At 41.5% G+C, this 25943-nt stretch overlaps 1 protein-coding gene across 1 annotated transcript in view; it reads right to left on the bottom strand.

Annotated features, from left to right (window-relative positions):
* The window catches only part of ADGRV1 (adhesion G protein-coupled receptor V1), a 1865288-nt gene that overhangs the window by 782623 nt on the left and 1056722 nt on the right, over window positions 1-25943 (bottom strand). Inside the window, exons 77-78 of the mRNA XM_086963519.1 lie at window positions 12013-12184; window positions 9480-9722 (exon numbers count right to left, since the gene is read on the bottom strand). Of these exons, the coding sequence (XP_086819645.1) occupies window positions 9480-9722; window positions 12013-12184 (415 nt within the window). The remainder of the gene's footprint in view (window positions 1-9479; window positions 9723-12012; window positions 12185-25943) is intronic.

Below are 25943 nucleotides of genomic sequence, written 5' to 3'. Positions count from 1 at the left end.
CTTCCTCTGCCTCTTCTTCCTTGCACACGTTCCATCTTTATGGTGATGTGTGTTTCCGGCTGTTGGGGGATGGGGGATGGTGATGCTTCATGCTTCATGCTTCAACACCCTGCGCATGCTCCGTAAGATCTTCCGGTGGATCCCTACCGAAACTAGAAAGACGGTCACCCAGGCCCTCGTCAGCAGCCTACTTGACTTCGGGAACGCCCTATACGCAGGAACCACAATCAAACGTCACAAAAGACTCCAACGCATACAGAACGCATCCGCATGACTCATTCTCGACATACCCTGCCACAGTCACATATCAGCCCACCTGAGAGACCTGCACTGGCTCTCTGTCAGCAAAAGGATAACGTTCATGCTCCTCACCCACGCACACAAAGCGCTCCACGACACAGGCCCCGAATACCTCAACAACCGCCTTACGTTCTACACTCCAACATGCAAACTCCGCTCCACCAGCCTCGCCCTCGCCACCATCCCAAGGATCCGCAGTACCACCACCGAAGGAAGGTCATTCTCCTACCTGGGGGCCAAGACGTGGAACTCCCTTCCCGCCCTGCTACATCTGACCCAGGACCACCTCACATTCAGGAAACACCTCAAGACCTGGCTCTTCGAGCAGTAGCGGCACTCCCCCCCCCCCAGCGCTTTGAGACCCCCATGGATAAGTAGCGCGCTTTACAAGTGTACTAATTGATTGATTGATTGATTGATGTTCATCTCTATTGCTCTTGCATCCGACAGGTCGTAGGACCCTGCCATGAATAGGAGGTGTTCCAGTAGGATCTCCGGCTGGTGGAGTATGAGAGTCCAAAGGGTCATGTTTCAATATCCTTGTATGACCGGCGCCCTCACTTCTTTGTTCTGATCATCGGCGGTGCACGTGCTGGCCAGTTCTCTCAGGCGTGCGTGCGTGGAACGCGTCCATGGATCTCCTACCCTTTGATGGGCTTGGCGGATCATGAACCGTTCAGAGTCTGGATAAGTTGTGGGTCAAAGTGCACATCCAGTGCTCTGAATGCTGCATAGTAGTCGTTGGCGGCTCCGGTGTTCGGTAGGTGCGCAAAAAGTGTATATATATATATATATATATATATATATATATATATATATATATATATATATATATATTACCTACTGGTGGTCGCCAGTAGGTATATATAGTTAGGATTTTTTCTCTATGGGATTTTTGAAAATTCTATGTCTAATAACTTTGGCGTTTGTGGACGGAATTGGCTGAAATTTTCAGGAAAATGGCACATTTTGTTTCTGAGCAGCCCCTGACAATTTGGGGGGGTTTCGTCAAGGGGGGGGCCGAGAAAAAAGGGGGGTCCCAAAACGCGTTTTTCCCATGTTAATTTCCATAGGGCGGTTGGCCTCACTTTTAGCTCGAACGGCTGAATGGATTTGCACGAAACTTGGCAAAATTGTAGGGACTGTTAGCCCGATGTGCCTTTGCTAGGTCTCAATATATGTGCTCCAGTGGATTTTGAGTAATTTAGGTTCAAAAAAAGATATATCTGGGCGGAGCCTAACCACACATCTGATCTGATTGGCTGTCAGCACTTCATCCAAGAAGTGTTGGCAGCCATCTTGGGACCAATATACATGATAGCACCTCATTAAAAAGCATTGTAGTTAATAGAGGGTTTTAGGACTTTAGTTACATTATAAATCATTTGTTGATGGTACCATACTCGTTTTAGGAATTGTGGTGGGTTCTAAGGTGATTTTACCATGTGAAAAAACCTTCTGCTGTGATATCATGAATATTGTTTGAAAGAAAACTAATATCTCATGATTTTCCCACAGTGGTTTGGAAGGGGATCTATAAGCTAAACTGAAAGCATATTTTCTGTAAATTCACATTATCTTTCTCAGTCATGTGAAAATGAAGTCTGACATTCTCAGTAAAACATGTACATCCAACAAGGACAGAGACTGTCAGTTGATTCCTTTGTGTTCTACTGCAGCCTCCTAGAGTGTTCTAAAGAACAACTAGAGCGCTAACAGTCCTACTTATTACAAAGGTATGGCACACCTGAAGCCATCTTGATTGGAATAAAGTGGTAACTCTTAAAACATTTAATTTAAAAAGAAACAACATGAGGGGGTATATTTTGCCATAGAAAGTATGATTAGTGCTGCAGAATGAAAAATTAGGGCACATTTTGAGTGACTTCTCAAACCCTTTTCTATTTCATTAAAACATTCTGACATGCAGTCTCCCAAAATGGCCACCAGAGACAAAAGAGCCCAAATGTAGCCCAAATATCACCCAGATGTAGCCCAAGTATAGCCCAATGACAGAATGTCCCAGAGTGTTCTAAAGAACAACTAGAGCGCTAACAGTCCTACTTATTACAAAGGTATGGCACACCTGAAGCCATCTTGATTGGAATAAAGTGGTAACTCTCAAAACATTTAATTTAAAAAGAAACAACATGAGGTGGTATATTTTGCCATAGAAAGTATGATTAGTGCTGCAGAATGAAAAATTAGGGCACATTTTGAGTGACTTCTCAAATCCTTTTCTATTTCATTAAAACATTCTGACATGCAGTATCCCAAAATGGCCACCAGAGACAAAAGAGCCCAAATGTAGCCCAAATATCACCCAGATGTAGCCCAAGTATAGCCCAATGACAGAATGTCCCAGAGTGTTCTAAAGAACAACTAGAGCGCTAACAGTCCTACTTATTACAAAGGTATAGCACACCTGGAGCCATCGTGATGGGAATAAAGTGGTAACTCTTAAAACATTTCATTTAAAAAGGAACAAAATGAGGGGGTATATTATGCAATAGAAGGTATTATTAGTGCTGCAGAAAGAAAAATTAGGGCACATTTTGAGTGACTTTTCAAATCCTCTTCTATTTCATTAAAAAATTCTGACATGCAGTCTCCCAAAATGGCCACCAGAGACAAAAGAGCCCAAATCTAGCCCAAATATCACCCAGATGTAGCCCAAGTATAGCCCAATGACAGAATGTCCCAGAGTGTTCTAAAGAACAACTAGAGCGCTAACAGTCCTACTTATTACAAAGGTATGGCACACCTGAAGCCATCTTGATTGGAATAAAGTGGTAACTCTTAAAACATTTAATTTAAAAAGGAACAAAATGAGGGGGTATATTTTGCCATATGAATTATGATTAGTGCTGCAGAAAGAAAAATTAGGGCACATTTTGAGTGACTTCTCAAACCCTCTTCAATTTCAGTAAAAAATTCTGACATACAGTCTCCCAAGATGGCCACCAGAGACAAAAGAGCCTAAATGTAGCCCAAATATCACCCAGATGAACCCCAAGTATAGCCCAATGACAGAATGTCCCAGAGTGTTCTAAAGAACAACTAGAGCGCTAACAGTCTTACTTATGACAAAAGTATGGCACACCAGAAGCCATCTTGATTGGAATGAAGTGGTAAGTCTGAAAACACTCAATTTAAAAAGGAACAACATGAGGGGGTTAATTTTGCCATAGAAAGTATGATTAGTGCTTCAGAAAGAAAAATTAGGGATCATTTTGAGTGACTTCTCAAATCCTCTTCTATTTCATTAAAAAGAATTCTGACATGCAGACTGAAACATGCACTTTGAATACCAGCAGCAGACGTCCCTGGTGAGCAGTAGCTTTACTACAGTGATCTAATGTGCAACTAGAGTGCTAACATTCAGAATTTATGGCAAATGTGTGACACATCTGAATGCCTTCTTGATGGAACCAAAGTAAACAAGCATTGAAAATGCAATAGATCTCGCCCTCGTTTAAGTTAAAGCCATTCTGTTTGTAATGAGGTGGCATTTCAGCTTTGCTTTTATTAGTGTTTTTTCAACTTTCATGTAAATAACATGCATCTGTATGCATATAAGTATATGTATGCATGCATTTATGTTTGTATTTATATTGATATACAGATGATATATGTTTATATATGTATGTATATATATATATTCACTGAAAAAACCATAGGCTATAGACCATATATAGTTAGGAATTAGCATTTACAAAACCTTGAAAATTCACTGAAAAAACCATAGGTTATAGACCATATATAGTTAGGAATTAGCATTTACAAAACCTTGAAAATTCACTGAAAAAACCATAGGTTATAGACCATATATAGTTAGGAATTCGCATTTACAAAACCTTATTTTACTCACACAAAACCATTGAAATTCCATATATAGTTAGTTGCACTAACTATATATCGCGCACCCGCAATCCACTGCTGATGATATCACATATTACATCATTCATGACATGGTCAGTGACATCACTGATGACATCACTGATGACATCTCAAATGACATCACTGATGACATCACTGATGACAACATCCAGTGACTGTATGTTTCTGTAAAGTTAAAATATGTCTTACATATTGAAGAATGAGTGGATGTATAAGTGTCTGGATGAAGGATTTAGTAGGTGCATGACTGACTGTATGAGTGAGTGATTAAATGTGTCTCACTGAGTGCATGGTTTAGTGACTAAACTTTCTTAATTTGTGCATCATTATGTCTGTTGTTCTGTAAACTGTTGCATGTGTTGATAAGTAGCTATATGAGTAACTATATGGGTTATTGATTGGTTGCCCAAGTATTTGTATGGGAGACTGAGTGTGTGTGTGGGTGGCTGGGAGGTGTATGACTCTGTGCATAGATGTGTGAGCAGTTGATTCACTAGATGTATGGTTTCAAAAGTGCATGTGGAAACAGCTGTATGGGCGGTTGACTGTGTGCATGAGTGTATTGGTGAGTGAATGGATATCTCAGTGCTACATGTCAAAGTAAGTACATATGTAAAACACAGTACATGTGAGAGTTGACATATATAAATAACTGTGCATAAGAGCCAGTGAATGTGTGAGTGGTTGTATGGATCATTGTGAACTTGTATCAGGGATTGTATAAGAGAGTAAATATGTGTTAGTATATGTTTGAATAAGTAATGTTTGTATAACTGTATAGTTGAGGAAATGGAGGTGTGATTGATTCTTTGCATGACTGACTAGGTGTGTGAGTAACTCCATGGATGAGTGACAGTCTGTGAGTGTCTGTTTACACTGATTGTATCTAAGGTTATATTAGAGTCTGAAGAGGTTCATCGTATTATCACATGAATGATATCATCAGTGATGTGATCAGTAATGTCAAATGAGATGTCATCAGTGATGTCATCAGTGATGTCATTTGAGATGTCATCAGTGATGTCATTTGAGATGTCATCAGTGATGTCATCAGTGATGTCACTGACCATGTCATGAATGATGTAATATGTGACATCATCAGCAGTGGATTGCGGGTGCGCGATATGTAGTTAGTGCAACTAACTATATATGGAATTTCAATGGTTTTGTGTGAGTAAAATAAGGTTTTGTAAATGCGAATTCCTAACTATATATGGTCTATAACCTATGGTTTTTTCAGTGAATATATATATATATATATATTTACGAAACAGGACTTCACCGCTGCCGCTCCGTATTCCCGGGTGCACACTTCAGCGGTGGTGACCCGCTAAGTATTACTTCACACAGCAGGCGCTTCTTTGGCTTGCAAAAACAAAAGGCACACACGCAGTTGATATTAAAGCTTTAAGATGCTTTATTCGGTGCTCAGCCTTTTCCCCCCTATCGACAGATGCGTTTTGCCTCGCGGCTTTTTCAATGTCGACTACAATTGTGTAACACAACCATTTTAAACCCTCCATGTGTCGTCATAGCCATGAAAACAGAAGATGGACATTCCACCAACCCCTATGATATAAATTGTAAGGCGGCCATCTTATAGTGAGTAAATATAATACAAACAACATATTAAATTAATTTTTAAAGTGCAAGTGCAAAACCAAAACATAAATTTAAACCAAAATTCAGGAACTAAAAATAATTTCATAAACAGGCATGTTTTTGTGTGCAAAAAATTCATTGCTTTCAATATATGCCGCCTGTTATAATTTTTGACCACTACAGGGACAGAAAGAAACCTGGAAAATATCTACACACAATTCGTAAATAAAGACCAATTTCCCTGTCACAGAACCTGCTGTGGTTGCAGAATTGAGCCCTGGATGGGCTTTTATTTCATCTATGTCTAGAAGAAACTAGCTGCTTATAGAGGTCTCCTTTTTAATTATTTCATTTTGAGCAGCAGTTTGTACCGTAAAGGAATTCAGGGAGTAAAAAATATATACATTTATATATAATCTCTATTTTTACAATGAAGCTGGTATCTTTCCTCTTGATATAGCCTGACCACTTTTTACTCAAGGTGAGTCCAAAGTTCCTCGTCATTGTTGAGTCCAGCCGGACTCATACTTTGAAGCTCTATGATGTAACGGGTCTCTTTGGCTCTGAGTTTTTTCAACCTGTCTCCACCCCTTTCATGCTTATCTACCCCGTTGATGCAGTAATACTGTAACAGATCCCTGTTACTTTGATGATATAATTCAAAATGTCTTGCGACGGGGTAGGTTGGGTCTTTGTTTGATATGGCCCGCATGTGTTCTAATATTCGTTTTTTAGTGGTTCGCGTCTGTCGATAGGGGGGAGAAGGCTGAGCACCGAATAAAGCATCCTAAATCTTTAATATCAACTCTGTGTGTGCCTTTCGTTTTTGCCTGCCTGCTGTGTGAAGTAATATATATATATATATATATATATATATATATATATATATATATATATATATATATATATATATATATATATATATATATATATATATATATATAAAATAGAAATACAAATATTTGGCGTGCGTTCCAAAGAGTATTTAGGACTCTCACGCACTATTTTGAGCTAGTATACTTAAAAAGGTCGACATGTTTCAGCCCTTGTTTGCACATGTGTGTCAGGTGGGCTTTCTTCAGGACCAGTGTACAGTGTGACCAGAGATCGTGGGTGTCTCTGCAAGTGAAGTCCTAGAAAGAGATTTTCTTTGCAAGGAGCAACGTGAAAGAAAAAGATGTATTAATCTTAGTCTTGGTAAGGTCTTGTAAGTACCTGTGAATACAAGAAACAAGAGGGAAGGGGAAGAGGAAGGGAAGGGGTTTAAGGACACATATAGGAAAGCTTTTTACAGCAACTGGAAAATGGCAATACTTTGTCAAACCACACAGCCATCAAATGGCAAAGGTTCACTCTCTCACTCTATTTTTCATAAGGGCAAAATGTTTCTGCTTATTCTGTTAGATGCCTCAAGTCTGTATTATAACATTATTAAGACTGGCAAAACAATTTGTTTGACACGGGTCATGGTGGTATAAGCGGGAATGTGTTACAATAAAGGTCCTCAATACACCAATACCTCCATACGCATCCTTTCAAAGGGAGTGAAAAAAGCTCACTGTGCCCATCCATTCTCACTTAATTACAAAATGGAAAACGTTCGTGATATTTTAATTCGCACTCACTCACTCTCGCAATATTGGCAGTAAACACGGGTTTAAGTTCATGCGGGTTAAGGCTGCCTGTACGATTTCATTTTGCCAGAGTAATTTTGCGCCATTAATGCGGATTTATTTTTACTACCGCATTCAGCCGCCGATATTCAAAAATGCCCCCATGTACCTTATGTGGTTCAATTTGATGCCTCAACGGGTCCAAGGGATTGAGCGAGGTCTGCTAATTATAGTTTAGAAAAAGTAGCATGTTTAGTAAAAAACCGAATACTTTACAGTTTTGTTGCTGGCGTGATGGATCCTCCAGTACCTGCGGTCTCGTGGTGAGCACGACTTGTGCTGTGTGATTGGTCCGACGGGGGCCAATCCTGCTTGTTGCACCTGCTGCTGGCCTGCTTGCTTGGTTGGAGGTTGTGTTCGTACGCTGGAGTTCGGGCTGTTATGGTCCAGCTGGTGTTTTTCTGTCCGAGCTCTCATAAAGGAATGTTGGATGTCTGTCACCTTATTGACGAAGAACTACGCAAGCTCCTCACATTGTGATTGTGACAACGAAGAGGGTGGAGCTATATGACTGGGGTCTGAAATACTTGGTGCATGCCCTTGCTCTGTTGCTTCGGCAAAGAATGTTGGCGTCATAATTAATAACCATCTTTTTTTCGACCCACAGGTGAACAGATTGGTAGCATCCCGTTTTTGGGTCGTTAGGACCCTGATAAAGATCTTTCCTTCTTTATCTCTTCCATCGCAAAAACACACAGCCGTTGCTCTGATTCGGTCCAGATTGGATCATTGCAATGTCCTTTTTTCTGGACATTACCAAGGGATCCATTCATAAGTTGCAGCTTGTCCAGAATGCTGCAGCGAGACTGATTTAACTCTTCCAAAATTTCATTTGATCTCCACTGCCATTCAAAAACTGCCTTGGCATTCTGCTGAAAAGCGAATTCTGTTTAAGGCCATATGTTTTGTTCATAAAGCACTTTTTAACCTAGGCCCAGAAGGCATAAAACACCCATTCCAGTGCTATGTCCCTCCGAGACTACTGCGTTCTGCAAAATAAACTGGCTGGTAGTACCCAAGTTCAAAAGGCAAAGTGGGGAGGATGAGCCTTTGCTGAGGTAGCATCTAAACTCTGGGACACCCTACCTATATCGATTTCCTGTCTAGAGTCACATCCCATTTTTCGTTATTAAAGACCTGGTTTTTTGCCCTTTAATGTTTCAACCTTCTGCTGACCGGGCTTCAGCTATCAGCGCCTTGACGCCTTTGGGCATTGTTAGCGGTCTTCACGTTGATTATTCATTCATTCATTCATTCATGCCTGTAAGAGCATTCATGGTAAAACTACACTTTACAATGCGAACTTGCTTAATATTTCAAGATGTCAAAGAGGTCTAAGGAGTCACAATTCTCTCCCACTCGATACCCCTAAGCTTAGAACCTTCTCTTTTCAAAGATTATCTTTCTCCAGTGTTGTTCCATAAGCCCAGAACTCTCTTTCTCCAGCCTTCAGAACTTTGACACCATTAACCACATTCCAAAACATCTAAAAGTCCACCTTCACTCACATTTCTCCAGCGTCAGAGCTTTGATACCACTAACCACCTTCTGAAAACATCTAAAGGCTCACCTTTTCAAACATTACTTGCTCTATCATTTTGCACATTCTGATGCTTTCTTTCTTATGCTGGTCTCCAATGTTCTATACATGTGTTAACTATAATGATGTTCTCTCTCTCCTTCATCTCAATGTAACTCTTTACTTTAGAATATTTGATTGTAAAGCACCCTAACACTGATAACGGCCAGATGCACTATATAAATGTAGAAATAAATAAAATAAATAGAAAGAACAAACAATTACAGTACCTATTTGGGGGGTCGCCAAAAAATGAAAGCAATTAAGCTTTAAAAACAATATTATTATCACAGGGCTTAAACAAACAAATGAAAGGTGCATATGATTGTAACCTAAAAAGCTAAGTTTCCTTGACGGACTTCTCTAGAAAAACAGTTATTGTAGAAGACACACAAGACGTATTGTTACCTAGAAACCAAACCTACCTCCATACTATAGCGGACAGAAGTGGCCACTCCTACACTGGGCTTTCTGGAAACTTGCAGAGTGATTAAAGTAGTCTTCTTCTGAGCCACCGCAACCCGAGAGCCCAAAGCAAAGTATATCAGTCCTCGAGGAGCATCGCTCTCCGGGACGGTGATGTATGCAAACTTAATGCTATTATTAAGGGCTGCACCAGCACTCACTTCATGAAGTTCAATGAAAAAATAGGTTTCAAATTCAGGTACCTGTAATAAGCAAACCGGATGTATTAGTATACGTTTGGAGAAAAAAAATCAATACATACACACATTTCAAAGACTAACACAGACAAGCAGCCACAGTTTTCCAAATAATCGTATATTATACACCATTATGTTCATTGCCAAGCTGCTTTATTTAATGTAAAATAGTAAAATATAAAGATATATCTGATCATACACATCATGGGCCTATCATCAAAGAAAGATATATCCGATCCTATACCTCAAGGGTTGTTGCAAATTGTTTCAGCCTAAAGTTTTCACATATAGACAGATTTCACTGTCTGTTGTTGAAGACCTGTTGTCTACAATAAAATACATTGCATTGGCTTTTGCTCAGCATCTTGCTTATTGGCTTCAGCGACATGAATTTCTATTTGTCAAAATGTGTGTTTTTCGTGTCTATGGGAGTGCATGACTTCCCTATCTTTCGTCCCCTTCTGCTCTTTTCCTGCTGCCAACAACCACAAGCTCATCCATTGTTTCACTGTATCTTTATTTTAAGCGAGTGATTGGAAGTTGCACACTGATACCAGTCGACTCGCTTCACTGCGCATTCACAGCACCTGCACCTCCTCCCCTTCCTGCCCCTCACATTATAGTTTTTAAATTTTTTTAGAATGTACCGTTTTTTTTTTTAGGGTCTCGCAGCTGCACACTGCTACCGGGCTGCTTGTTTCTCTGTATTTATGGGGCATGCCCAACACACACTGTATTTCTTAATTCACTGATTGAAAATGGCCACTCACCATCTTGGAACAGTAAATGCAGACACACAGGTGGACATCTGTAAATGATTCTTTCCAAACTATAAAAAGAAATCTATGATAGCCACCATGGATGTGCATGCAGGCTGACCATCTTTAAAAGCTTTTTAAGCTTGTTGAAAAATTATTCCAAGATGGTCGCTGGGTGTGCTCATAAACGGCATCCATCTTGAAATGTATTGTAAATAAGATAGTCCTTTGCAGCCAGGTGTAGTGTAGATCAAAATAGTAGATTTATTGATAAGATAAATACATCAGTAAGTCACTGGAAGATGGTAAGTCCATATGATGCCCCACCAGGAGCAGCTTCTGTCCTGCTCAGCCTGCACACACCAACTGACCCTCCACAGCTCAACAAGCACCCATAATTCCATGACCTCATCATTCATCCAACATTCTAAACATCTTCAGGCACACCAACACTCAAACAGGCTGAGCAGTGGAGAAGAGAAACATAGGCAAGGGGAAATGCAACAGTAGATTATAACAAAATGCTTTTTAAAAGTACACTTATTAAAAAGCATTCTAAGATGGCAGCTGGGTATGCGCATGTACAGTGGCCATGTAGGAAAAAAGACATTAACAAAACCAATTACTCGAACACCGCATTTGAAAATTAAGACCAAGTTCTTGTATACTCCCTTGAATAAATAAGCCATTGCAAATGCTTGTTTACGCTAACAGTTTCGAAGAGTATTATCACAAGTTCCACCTCCATTTTGAATACTTAGTGTCAATATATTTCCCTATCAATTCCTCAACAGTTTCAATTCAGAGTGCATAATTAGATGCATTGAGGGTGTAATTAGCGTCCATTAAATAAAGAAAGCAACAGCATCAAGCAACATCAAGCAATGAATAAAGTAATAGGTTTACCTGTCCTACAGTGCATGCACACACACTCACAAAACAGAGACATGTCACTCATGTACGAAAACCTAAAGGCAACCAGACAGTCACCCAAGCACAAAGTCAGAGAGGAGTGTTACAGCGGGGTATGCGGCCCTGAGATTGACTTAAATTAAAACATGTGAAAGGAGAGCTCAAAGGAGGGAACAAGTGTGAAGGAACAAAGAAGAATTCTTAAAAAGTAACAACCTTCCCCAAAATGGAGGATTAGTGGGTAGACAAACCTTGGTGTCCGGTTTGCAAAAAGAAAGCAATTTGGCAAATAGAGCAAAATATGCTATAGTAGACGGAAGGACAGGGTCCGAGGTATTCATAAGAATAAGAGCAAGCTGTTCGAAGAACCAAGCCTAAAGAAGAGTTGATGGAAACATGCCTGACTCAAAAAATGATGCAAAGCCAGGATGCATAATTGAATAATAGAATAAACCAGTGCTCTAAATGCACGGGAACAAACAAAAAGAATAATTATACATTTTCTATAACATTCTTGCTTTTTGTTTTCACACTTCAGTGACCTGAAACAATTTCTCCAACAAACCTTCCGCAGGGAAAAAAATATTTTAAAGAGACTGCTTTGGCAGCCTGGTGCTTCTACTGACCTCGTCAGGTTTGATTTCCACAGCGATAGTGCATTTTGTTTGGCCCTCAAAACACGTGGTGACCCCAGAAACCGCCAACAGTTCGTTAACCAGGTTCACTCCATCCCTTTGAAGTTCAACTGAGGTTTTGTTGAAGGTTGCCCTCCAAGAAATATTCACAGATTCAAAAACCCTAGAAAAAATGAATACTTATAAAATACAATTTAAGAATTCATTCCATAAATTGCAATTGTATAGATAGAAACCACGTAGATATTTATTATAAGCTTCAAATAATAAACCAGAATTGATTTATATGTGTTACAATACGCAGTTATTAACATTTTCATTTGAATAAAACAGAATTTCAGATTTGGAAGAGACATTTTAGTTAAGAGATGCGTTTTTCAGATGTGAAACATCGAAAGCTAAAACTTGGAGATAAAGTATTCACTGAATTGTCAAAATAGTGTCTAAAGAAGTTACAATCCACTTGCGGAATGTGAATATTTCAGGGTGACAGATCAAGGCATATATTGTTTATTATTTTTCAGCTCCTATTTGGAACCAAACGTGTAAATAGGATGGGAATGGCTGTCGTCAACACCATTACCGGCAGCCATTTCCACGATATTTAGAACCGTGTTGGGTAATTTGGCGAATAACCTTTTAAAAACATAATTTTGGCTGCCCATTATTATATGTCTCTACAGGCAACAAATGGCTAGAAAGAGAACTCTGATATTAGCAATGGTGACTACCACACATCATGCAGCCATACTATTTTATCTCCAGAAGTTTGTTAATACTCTGTGGCTAAAAAATATCTGTAAACACAATTCCTTGGCATTTACCTCTCAACACCACACCCACCTCCTTAAAAATGAGAGAGGACTTTTATGTCAATAACTTCATAGATAAAGTCCTTGACCACGCAGCATTGAGAGAACTGAAATTTAATGTGATCAATAATATATAGCAAGTCCTTAGACTGAAAGAATGTAATGCCTATTTTCTTAAGAGGAGAACTGTAAGAAGGAAAGGCATTTCTGTCACAGGTATCAAAACGGAGATCTATCCATTTGGTTCTTCTGTTCCACGAGTAAATTACAGAAAAAATATTGGAAATAGTGCTCAAAGATCATCTCCTCCGCCTCTTCATACCCCCATACTATAATGGAACTAGTTCTGAAACCATTCTCCTCCTTTGCACAACATCCGCTAGCGCTAGATAAACTCAGTTTCTCTAAGCGCCCCCTTGTCCTGGTGTCCAAGACTTAGTTCTGGCATACACTTTTCAAACTATTCATTTAAGTCCCATATGCACTGATGAACACCCCATGCATCAATATACCCCAAAGCACGAATCACAGGAATAACTTTGCTGTAAATTGTCTCTAGCACAAATCAAACATATAAAACGATGCATATCAGAAATCTACATTTCCAAAATTGTGCAGATTTGCACATGCTCAGGATTGCGGTCCGAGACGTATAAAAACGACCTGTCTGTCAGCATTGTTTAAAGGCAACTTTAACAGGGCAAGGGTTTTCTGTGCCCCCTCTTTCCATTGCAAACAAAACAGGTGATGGACCGAATGTGGATCAATGTCACACATTCACCCCAGTCCAAAGATCCTCTTCCCATTGAGCATACCTATTTTCCAGGAGATACAACGAATGTAGTGGTGCATATGGGGGCAAAGTCTCAAACATTCTCTGACACAATCCTCGTCCAGATCTAGCAACTAAGAGGAAATGGGCTCAGCCCCTGAAAGTTGTGCAAGATAATTATCTAGATTTCTTGATTGACATGACGCTGCACATCATAAATGGTACAAAGCACACAATGTAAACTTTACTTAAAAAGCAAAGAAAAATAAGTATCCCTATGAATGACCCTAATATTGTGATGTCAGCACTACTATAGTTTAAGATTATGCATATTGATGGAGCTCTGCATGCCATGCACCCACCTCTAAAAGCAGAGCAGCAATTTGAAGGCCAGCGGATTTGCATGAATAGATAACATTTTATAAAGTGCTCGATTGCCCAGGGGTGTTTTGGCGCTGCCAAATCTTAAAAAATATCTCGCCTCATTGCGAGATCCAACCACCGGCTGGAAGAACTATGTTTTCAAACGAATCCTGAAGAATGAATGATTAGCCAACATCTGCAAATTATGAGGCAGAGTGTTCCACAGATTAGACGTCACATGCATGAATGATCTTCCGCCCCAGGGGCATCATTTAATTTAGGTACTGTCACCTTTATCCTACAAGCTGATCCTATGGCTCGTTGGGGCCCATACCACTGGAATAATACCTCAAGATATTTAGGATCCATTTTGGAAAGTGCAGTATTTGTTATACACAGTCCTTTTTCTTACTGGTAACCAGTGATGTTTATATAATTCTTTTGAAACAGACTGATATTTGGGAATATCGAGGATCCGACAAACAACAGCATTGTGGGCTGCCTGCAGTCTTTTTTTCAAACAGGTAAATCAATGCCCAAATAGAGGGCATTATAATAGTCTAACAGTGATAGATTTAATGTTGATACAATTAACTTATTAGAATTCAAAAGAATGTATGGAAAACATTTTTGGAGCGTTATAAGGGAGCATGAGGATATAAAAAGCTTACTTGTTTAATAAAAGCAAGAGAATCGTCAAAGACTCCACCTAGGTTTCTAGCTGCTTTGATAGGAACAGGAATATTGCCAAACTCCTCAGGTCACCAAGAAGAAGTTGACTTGCTTTTCAAAAATAAGGACCTCTGTCTTTTCAGCATTCAGATTCAGACAGTTGTCACTCATCCCAACCCCTACCTCTGGAATACAATTTTGATAGTTTGTTGCAGTTCACTAATTATCGTTAGATACAGTGACCAGTATCTGAGTGTCGCCAGCATAAAAGAAGACAGATAAACCAAAAGATCTAATCAAGGATGCTAGAGGAGAGACAAATACATTAAAACAGGTAGGGCTCAATGACGAGACTTGTGGCAACCCACAAGGCAGAGAGAAATGTTTGAAGCAGTACTGCAAATCACCATCTGTGACCTGCCTAGTAGAAAAGAATGTAGCAACTGTATGACTTGGCTATTCATCCCTAACTGGGCAAGGCAGGTCACTAGCGTGGAGTGCTGACAGTGTCGCATGCAGCCAAAAGGTCAAAAGATATAAGCACAGCTGAGCCACCCTTATCTACAATACTTCTAATAGCATTGGTGCCTGCTACTAGAGCTGAATCCGTGCTGTGTCCGCTTGTGAATGGTCCGATAAACCATGTTTGTCTGTCGGTGAAAACAGTTCCAAGTTCAAGCTCTTTCTAAATGTTTTGCCAGGAAAGGCAATAGTGAGATGGGTCGATAATTCTTTTATTCACTAGGATTAGCAGATTGATTCTTAGTAAGAGAAATTTTCTTTACCCCCTTCCAAATGCTGGGAAATATCCGAGTCAATTACCATATTAAATATCAGTTGACAGTTTAGTTCTAAAATTTGAATCCCCCCCAGTTACCTTTTATGTGTGCCCTCTTTTATAGACTGCCTCAACTCATGCCCACATTTCCTTAGGCACTGGGCGAAATGATATCCCACCTGGCTATCAACAATGCCAGAGTTCTAATAATTGGGGACTTCAATTATTGGCCCAACGAAGATAGGGAGTGCCCCTGTTCGATTGAACTGACTGATCTTCTAACTGGGATGAATTGCACCCAGCATGTTAAGGGTGCAACACATATAAAAGATCATACTCTTGACCAAATATGGACTTCCAACCTGGAGATCTCCACTCCACTGATTTCTCCCAGTATTTGGTCCGACCATTATTTAGTAACCATTTTCTCTTACTGAGGCCTTCCTTTCAAAACCTCAACATTTGAGGAATGTGATGTCAAGAAATTGGCGACGTATGAACACTGATCAATTTAGATCACTGCTAACTGACATGGCTCCACCTGCACAGGAGGCATTTCAGACCCAGGCAGAGAGCATTAAGATTTGGCTCGAGCGGGTTAGTGACCGCATTGTTCCTCTTTAAAAAAATCACTATTTTAAGACCCCATGATGCTCAACGTTTGTTTTCTGACGAATTAAAAAAACAAGAAACTTATCTTAAAACAGGCCGAACGCTGCTGAAGACATCAGTACCTCCCAGACAAGAGGGCCATTTATGTAGATCTCCAGAAAAAATATAAAAAGGAGTTTCTTCGAACTAAGAAAGATTATTTCTCTAATAAAATCCTCAATTCATCTAATAAACATAAAGAAATCTTCTCTATTGTGAATGAGCTCTCCAAACCAGACAGGATCATGCCAAGGCCAGTTCCGTCACAAATTTTCTATGCCTCCCTTAATTACGTCTTTCTTGAGAAAATTACAGTCATTAAAACCAGCCTTCCCCCTTCTAGTCCCCCTATTTCAGACCCAAACATCTGTCAGAATAAACATCAGATGGATCAAATTCCCCTGATCTCTAAGGAGACCTTTCTTGACCTACTCAATAAGGTTGACTCTGGTACCCTACTGATTGTTGTCCCCCTCATATTCTTCGTGAAGCTTTTTCCATCTGCCCTGATCCCCCTCTTTTGTTCCTGAACAACTCACCTATGGTATTGTCCCTGATATATTCAAAAGTGCAGAAATCGTACCCATTTTGAAGAAAACGGGTGCCGATCTGTCAATTCTGAGTAATTATTGCCCCATTTCCCAGTTGCCTTATTTGGGTAAAATCCTTAAGGCATATGTGGCTAACTGCTTCAGTTAATTTATTGAACATCATCAGATCTTGCACTCCCATCTGGCAGGTTTTAGACCTGCTCATTCTACCGAATCTGTTATAAATATTGTTCTGGATGAACTAAGAAGAGGAGCCGACAACGGCATCCACCAGGCCCTGGTTCTCCTGGATTTGTCAGCAGCTTTTGACACGGTCGATCACAATATTTTGGTTGACATTGTCAGAAGTGCCAGGATCCGGGGTCTGGCGTTGAGATGGCTCTCTTCCTTCCTTGGTAACCGCTTTCAAGCAGTTCGGTTGGCTAATTTTTCATCCAACCAGAGGGAATTGACCTGTGGGGTCCCTCAGGGGTCCTCTCTCTACCCTCTCCTTTTTAATTTGTATCTTCTCCCTTTAATCCAATCTCTGAGAGGAAAAAGGATTGGGACTTTCAACTATGCTGATGACCTCCAATTGGTGTTGGAAATCAATCCATCAGCAGCGTCAGTTATCCACTTTCAATCTACTATGATCTTTATAAATGATTGGAAAAATCACAACCAACTGAAGTTGAACCCAGACAAAATTGAGCTGATTCTTACAGGTGGCCCTGCCAATCCATGGCAGTCCAATTTTTGCCCACCTTCTTTAGGCAACCCTCCGGAGCCTGCAGACTCTGATATAAGCCTAGACATTGTGATTTCTAGTGATCTGTCAATGAATGCCCAAATAGGCTCAGTAGTATCTGCAAGCTTCTTCCAATTATGAAGAATAAGGAAGATTAGTAGATTTCTGTCTAGGGAAGCACTGACCTTGGTTATCTTAGCCTTGGTGATCTCCCTACTAGATTATGCAAACTCCTTATAGTGTGGCATCCCTGCCTATCAACTTAAACGCCTCCAGCTGGTTCAAAACAAAGCTGCCAGACTCATTTATCATCAACCAATATGGCAGCATGTGACACCTATAATGAAAAACTTGCACTGGCTTCCTGTGGCTAAAAGATGTGTTTTCAAACTGGGTTGCACCATTTTTAAAACTTTTCACGGCAATAGCCCTGCCTTTATTTTATTCAGGATTCAAAGATAAATTCCCTCCCGGGATTTGCGTTCCTCTCATCTAAACCTGCTGAATACTCCATCTTTTAAACGTAAAAAGCATGAAGGCCTAAGATTTGCTGTCCTGGCCCCTCAATTTTGGAACTCTCTCCAGGTGGAGATGAGATCAACTACCTCTTCCGCACAGTTCAGAAAACTGCTCAAGACTCGTTTATTTGCCCAATCATATAACATCTGATTCTTAGTTTCCTGCCACCTTCTCTCTGCCCTATCAGCACCTTGAAACCGTTTGGTGTACGCGTGTTAGACCTGGCATCATTGGGGTGAGTCTCCCTTCCATTATGACGGATTGCCTCCTCTGTTTTGATATGTTTTTGCTGGTTATATGCTTTGGGCACTGTGCCACTGCTATTCAGTGCCCCATTGCAAGTGCTCCCTATGTTAAATGAATGTACTAATTGCTGATTCCATGTTTGGGTTATTTAATTTACCTGTCAGCCCCTGGTACAGTGCGCCATGGGTGCCCAGGGCTTGTAAATCAAATGCTGGTGGTGGGCTTGCAACACTGGTTGTGCCACCCACAGAAGCAGCTTGTAAAGTGTGTCTCAGGCCTGTCATTGCAAGGCCTACGTGCAGTCTAGTACTGCCATGTCGACTTGGCAAGTGCACCCACTTGCCAGTCCCTAAAACCTTCCCTTTGCTTCATATTAGACACCCCTATGGTAGGCCCAAGGGCAGGGTGCATTGTAAGTATAAGGTAGGACATGATCTGATGTGTGTAGCATGTCCTAATAGTGAATTACAGACATTTTCGTTTCTCACTTTTGAAGGCTACCTGTTCTCCATAGGCTAGAATGAGTAGCTAGATTATTACATACTTATAATCCTAACTGACTCAGAGAACATGGTAGAAATTCGAATTTAGTATGCCTGAGCTCAGAATAATAAAATACATCTTTTAGTAAAGTTCGTTTTAGTATTCTGTGTTTGAAAATACCACTTTTAGAAAGTAGGTATTTTCGTGCCTATCTGTCCAGGCCTGCCTCTGCTAGGTTGTGTATTCCTTGCCTGGGTTTATGAGTGACATGGCTGGGGGATTCCAGGAGACAGGCTGGGGCAGCCCAGTGGTGAATAGAGTGATCTGCATCTAGATGGGAGGGATGAGTTGCACCTTGGACCTGAATATGGCTGGGCCTTCCCTCTACAATGCTGGCTCCACCTCCTGTGGCTTGTCTGATGTCTCTGCCCTGCACTGTGAAAGGAGAGAAGAAATCTTGTCAACAAAGTGCTCCAGAGCTGTATCTTCCCTCCCCTGACCTGGCTCCACCTCCTGTGGGGCGGCTGATGCACAGTGAAAGGAAGGAGAGAGTCATGTAAACAAAGTGCTCAGGAACTGGTTTGGACTAGGCAGAGGCCTTTCTGCTTCAGAGAACAAAGGATTTTGGGGTATAAATATTGGGACCCTGATCCCAGGAAATTAGATCATTTCTGGAACAAGAAACCTTTTGCCAAGGAGAAGAACAAAGGAAGCTGCAGGAGTTTTAGTGCCCCTCTGCCAGTGTGCTGTTTGCTGGGTTGGCCTGCAGTGGTTGCTTCATTGCTAAGGAAAGGAGAAGGAACTTTTTAAGGACTTTCAGCATCTTCAGAATACTCTCCAAGGGCTTGAACTGTGCTTGCCTCCTGCTGAATTCTCAGGGACAAAAGACTTCCTCTCCAGCTCCCCTTTGAAATTCCTTGCTGGGATTTCTCAACTACAGACATTTGCGTGTCGGTAGGAGCTGGAAGTGCGACGCATCAAGAGGAAGCGTGTCGCCGCCGCAGCTGAAATCGTTGCATCGCCGGAAAAGCTAGCCTTCGCCGCATCTCCCTGGAAGCCTGTGTTCATTGAAGCTACCTACTGTCGCATCACCGGAGAAGCGTGACACCATCGAGAGAGTTGCCATCCCATCACCGGAGAAGCGTGTCGCAGGGCCTGTTGCAGTTCCAAAGTACAGAGTCGTCGCAAGGCTGCCAGGGCGTCTACGCATCGTCATCGCATCGCCGCATCAAGGGCGCCATCTTCTCACATCGCAACCAGATCATCGCATCAAGACGCCATCTTGCGCACCGCAACGGGCCCGCAGGTCGAGAATCTACGCATCACCGCCGCACCGGTAAGGATTACGACGCATCCCCTACTCTGCACAAGCATTAAGGCACAACGCATTATTTCCCCCGGATCACGGAACCGACACTTCTCCGCTTTTGCGAGCCTTTTGTTTACTTTGCGTTACGCATCCAGTTACTTTGTTGAGAACTTTGCCGCATTTATCATCAACTTCAACTAAGTAACTTTGATCCTCTTTTAAGCAATCTTAAGTGTAGTATTGTGGATTTTTGTCATTTGTGGTATTGTGCTATATAAAGAATACTTATTTTTATAAAACCTGTGTTGTGTCCATCTGTAGTGTTTTCACTGTATTACTGTGTATATGCACAAATGCTTAACACAATGCCTCTGAGATAAGCCTTTCTGCTCGTGCCAACCTACCAAGGGGGTGAGCAGGGTTTATTAAGGAGTGTAATCCCCTTATACTGACTTAGAAGTAAGGGTCCCTATTTGGACAAAGGTGAATACCATTGCCAACTAGAGACCCCCAGATCTAACAACGTGCGCTATATAAAAGCTTTTAACATAACATTTAACAGTGTGATATAAGCTCAGCAGCTAGCCGTGTAATGGTGGCGGGCAAAGGTCTGAAGTAGAGCCCGATTTTAGCACGAAGATTAAGTGCTTGAGTTGTGTATTAGGAGAACATTTTTCTTACAAAGAATTATTATCTGCTAGAGTCTCTATACCGGAAGGGGAAGAATCTTCAACCTAACCTATGTGAGAGAATTCTTGAAAAACTGAACTGATTTTAGTTTTGAAAAAGTTATCAAGTTCATCATATAAATATTGAGTGAATCTTTGGTATGGAGAATTGACCTGTCTCAAAAGAAGCTTGACCACTGAGATCAGCTCTTTGGTAGTATTTTTTTCAGTGCCCATTTTTAACAGAAAAAAATTATTTTTTCATCTATAATGGTTTGTTTATATTCTCGAATAATCGCCTTTTTTGTTTCTCTCTTTCTGAAAATTATAGTCTTTCGTCCAGACATTCTCTTGCCTACGACATTCCTGGCATCTGAATGTGTCCGAAAACCAGGGCACGGACGAGACTGTTTGCATGGTTTTAACTTCTTTGATATTAATCTAGTCCCTCAGTTAGCCAAACTTTCTAAGCCCTGGTTGCTTCCTCAACCTTGATAAGATAAGAAGTAGGGGTCTTAGCCTGCGCAGCATTAAAATTTGGGGAATTACATGTATTCCACACATGTAGAGAGCTGAAAGAAATATCGGTACAGTAATCATTCCAAAATTTCAATATTTTATGCCTAAAGCAACAGCCAAATTACTGATCTAGTCAGCAAACACATTTCTTTAAAGCACAGATAAGATGAACTGGTAAAAATGGTGATTATTGGTGTTGCAGCATTTACAAGTTGAGTAAAACCAAACCCTAGCATGGTCTCCATGGCTAGTTATATCTTTATCCTCGAGAAGATCCAAGTAAAAATGTAAATCTCCTAAAACAGTAAAATGCTATTTATCCAAACAAGGTTCTGAAAGATGGCCTACATTCCAAGCAAATTCAGCTTGCGATCAGGGAGGGCACTATACCCACATTCCTGACCAGGTAATATTTGGGTTAATGATGATTCGAAAAAGAAGGGTCTCACATCATCCTAGCATAAGAGCCTCAACAGTGCAACACAATGGATCACGCCATACAACTGCAAGTCCGCCCCCTGCTCTCTTTGTACGGGCAAGCCTTGTTATAGTATAATCGTTGGGATTTCCATAGCTAGATCAGGATTTTTTATACTAACGACATATCATTAATTAGGAAGCATAATACACTGGCTTCCCCTAAGTTAGTATCCACATTAAAGGATATATCCAAGAAAGGGCAGCATATAACAGAACATTGGGGTGACCTAATAAATTATTCCTAGCTAAAAAATCACTAGAAAAGTCGCATTGTGTGTAAAAAAGTAGATTGCCGTCTACATAAGGCTCCATATTTAAAGGAATGCATCTGCTCCTCTTCCTTAAATTAAGGAGTGCAATCAGAGCCTTATTTTGAAATAAATATGCTTTGCCTGTGACTCTTGCTTAAAAGATCCAGGATTTCCGGCACTAGGCGCCATCCGGGCACGGACAGGCTAGCTTTCAGTGAGCCTTTAGTGTGCCAGTGGTGAGCATGTCATGCGGATGCAGTATCTTCATGCTTAAACCCCTCTCTAAATCAAGAGGATTGGCTAAGACTGTTGTCAGGATCTGGCCAGATATGCCTGTTAAACCGTCCAATGCACCTTCTTACAAGGTGCGATGTCCCTCTGCGAGGCAGATTCCCATCTGGCGCGCACTTCAAACTCAGGCTCATGCTTCCTGGTTGTTCCGCTCTGGGGACTAGGTTAGCATTCTAGTGTTCGTGGCCGTCCGCCATTTCAGGGGTTAGTGCGTTCTATCTGGCGCACTTCAACTGAAATTTCCTGGCGGCTGGTTGTTCCAGTCAGAGCTCCAGTTATTCTGTCCCCGTTCTTGCCCTGTTAGCTTACGGGTTTCCACTGGGTTATTCTAAGAAGTTTAGGCTGGGGTTTTGGCAGGTTTTCTGATTCCGAAGCTCCGCCTGCATTCCCCGCCTATTTCTTGGTTCCGCATTCCTGTGGAGTCGCCGAGCTGATTATTCGGCATTCCGTTTCTTCAGTTCAGTTTCCCGCCTTCACGTCGTGCAGAGACTCAGCCATTCTCCGCATTTCTGCACTGCTGAGGTGAATTCAGCGGCGGTGCTCAGGTGAACTTGTCTGCCGTTCTTCCGGAGAGCGGTAAGGATTTCTATTTCTTGCCATAGACTGTCTATTCCGCATTTGTTCAGCTACGCTAATTCAGAAGAGCTCCACTCAGGCTTAGTCAGAGCCTGGTTTCCTTCAGACAGCTCCAAGACTTTCTTCAAGTGAAGTTCAGCTTTTCGACTTAGTCCTCATTGAAAGACTGTTTGCAACTTCAGTGTGAGAAGAATCTCTACAAGTAAATTAGGGTATTTTTGTATGCATATAATCATACTGTAGTTTACCACCTTTATTTTGTCAACCTAATAAGACTCTAACGACAACAGGAGTACCACTGATTGAAGAGAATGTTATCAGTATTCCAATAAGAGAGTTGCTCAGTCCACACTATTACAAGTACTTAAGGGGATGTTGGGAGAGAGCAAGAGGCAGGCAAGGGTTATTAGAACTATAGTAATTCTCTGTTAATTGTTACAGGTGTACCAGTCCATATCCTTAGAGGACGCGAAGAAGGCACCAGTGTGGAAGTCTCTCTTTGTTGTTCGTTATCCACTTCCCCTTTCCCTTCCATTCCTGGGCTCGGCGAAATCCGGGTGTAGGGGTGTTTGGGAATTGGGAAATATTCTGCATTGAAGACCTGGCCACTCGCTCCCACGGAATCAGGAAATTCAGGTACTACTTCTGACAGATTGAAGTGCCTTACTTACCTTCCGTCTGAGCGAGATGGCAGAAGGATTAGATGTTAAGGCTTTGGCCTCAGTACTCGAAGGGTTACAGAAACAGTTAAGTGAGACTAGGGAGGAGGTGAGAAAGTCAAATCAAGAGACTAGTTATTTACGTCAGAGGTTGGAGGAGTTAGCTGAAAGCCCACGTCCTAATTTTGGTAGTATCAAGTCTCCAGCCTTTACTCCCTCTTCCTCATCTTCGTCAGAACTTACCACACAGGTTGTGCACGCCATGTCTCCTACTATCCCTTTGGCCCCTCCTGAGAGATTTCTGGGTGATCCCCATAAGGCACAGATTTTTCTTACCCAATGCTCCTTACACTTCCTTTGCAAGCCCATCCTGTTTAAAGAGGACCAGTCTAAGGTGGCGTTTGTGCTGTCCTACCTGAGTGGCGATGCTGCTGCTTGGTCATTGCCTTTGGTGGCTTGCAACGACCCAGTGTTGTACAAATTCGAGGAGTTCAAGGCTGAATCTCTGCGCATTTTTGATCGAAGAACCATTTCTCAAACCACAGATAATGAGCTATTAGAGTTAAAGCAGGGGAACCGAGATCTAGTGGCTTATCTGGCCCACTTTAATAAATTGATTGTAGAAACTAGTTGGCCAGAGGCGAAGAGAGCAGCTATCTTTTATCGAGGATTAAAGGATGAATTGAAGGATGGATTGGCTCAGATTCCAAGGAGGCCTACGGAGGTATCAGAAATAATTGATCTAGTCTTGCAGATAGATCAGAGGCAGGCGGAAAGACGCAATGAACGCCGGAAAGATGTTCGAACAATTCCACCGCGTTTTGACCGTGCTAGGTCTGAATCTGTAAAGAGTCAAGATGGTCTGAGTCATGCAATCGAAGAACCCATGCAGGTTGGAACAATTCGAGGACCTCTTACCCAGGAAGAAAGAGAAAAGAGGCGTCTGGGCAAGTTGTACATGTATTGTGGCCAAGCAGGTCACTTTGTCAAAGATTGTCCGAAGAAATCGAAGAATAGTTTGTGGGTAAAAGACAGGCTCCACCAGTAGACGGAGTTGCACTGGTGGGAGCGAAGGAAGAGACAACTCCAAAATCGCAGTTTTTGGCCAATACCCTGCAGTCAGCAGCCCCACATTTGATTTTGTCTTGTAAGATTCAATTCGGAAAGACGCATGTGGAAGAGGTTTCTGTGATGGTGGATTCGGGGGCAACTGGGAATTTTTGTGACATCCAATTCGCCAGATCTATTGGTATCCATTTTGAAAAGAAGTTAAGGCCCGAACCTGTTCGGGCAGTGGACGGCACCAATTTGTCTTCTTGGCCAATAGCTTACGATACTGAGGAGATAACAGTCGTCGGCCAGGGTGAACATCAGAGTTTCATCCGATTCAATCTGATCGATGCACCACAGTTTCAGCTCATACTGGGTTTGCCTTGGCTCACCGATCATAACCCACAAATTGATTGGTCCCGCCGCACTGTGAAGATGAACTCAGAATGTTGTGGTGAGCACTGTTTTCAGGCTATTCCAGAAACCACAGGTTCCACGATGTCACAAAATTTGGTCAATCAAATCCAAATGGTTTGTGCTCTGGAACTACCTGTCATCCCAGATGAATATCAAGATTTGAAGGAAGTTTTCAACGAAAAGGAAGCACGTAAATTGCCACCTCATCGGGACTACGATTGTCGGATCGAGTTGGAGCCGGGAGCTTCATTACCATGTAGCCGGATCTATGCTTTATCGGAACCAGAGAATCTTCATTTGAAAGACTATATTGAACAAAATTTGGCTTGCGGATTCATTCGACCTTCAAAATCACCTGTGTCATCACCTTTATTTTTCATTCCTAAGAAGGATGGGTCCTTGAGAACCTGCATCGATTATAGAGCCTTGAATTTGGTCACGAAAAAGAATCGTTATCCTCTACCCCTCATCTCTGAACTCCTTGATCAGGTGAAGGATGCTTGCGTGTATACCAAATTGGACTTACGGGGGGCCTATCATTTGGTGCGCATGGCAGAGGGTGAGGAGTGGAAGACTGCCTTCCGAACTAGGCTGGGACTGTTCGAATATCAAGTGATGCCCTTTGGGCTATGTAATGCCCCGGCAGCCTTTCAGCATTTTGTGAATGATGTGCTTCGTGAGTTTCTGGATCGGATAGCTGTGGTTTACATAGATGATATCCTTATATTCTCAAACAGCTTAGAGGAACATGTTGACCATGTACGAGCAATTTTAGAGCGACTATTGGAGAATCATCTGTATGTTAAACTGGAAAAGTGTGTGTTTCATTCGGCAAGTGTGGAGTTTTTGGGTTTCATCCTGTCTCCTGAGGGGGTATCAATGGATGATTCCAAACTTCAGGCAATTAAGTCCTGGCCTGCTCCAAGATCTGTGAAGGAGATTCAGAGCTTTTTGGGCTTCGCCAATTTTTATCGGCGATTCATTCAGAATTTCTCCGAAAAAGTTAGTCCTATTACTCGTCTGCTAAAAAAGAATGTACCATTCAGTTGGGAACGAGAATCAGAAGAGGCTTTTCAGCTTTTGAAAGAAGCATTTGTCACCGCACCAGTTCTGCAACACCCAAATTTG

This window comes from Lissotriton vulgaris, chromosome 3_1, assembly GCF_964263255.1.
Source record: "Lissotriton vulgaris chromosome 3_1, aLisVul1.2, whole genome shotgun sequence".
Taxonomy (NCBI): Eukaryota; Metazoa; Chordata; class Amphibia; order Caudata; family Salamandridae; genus Lissotriton; species Lissotriton vulgaris.
This window is presented reverse-complemented; position numbering and strand designations above follow the sequence as displayed.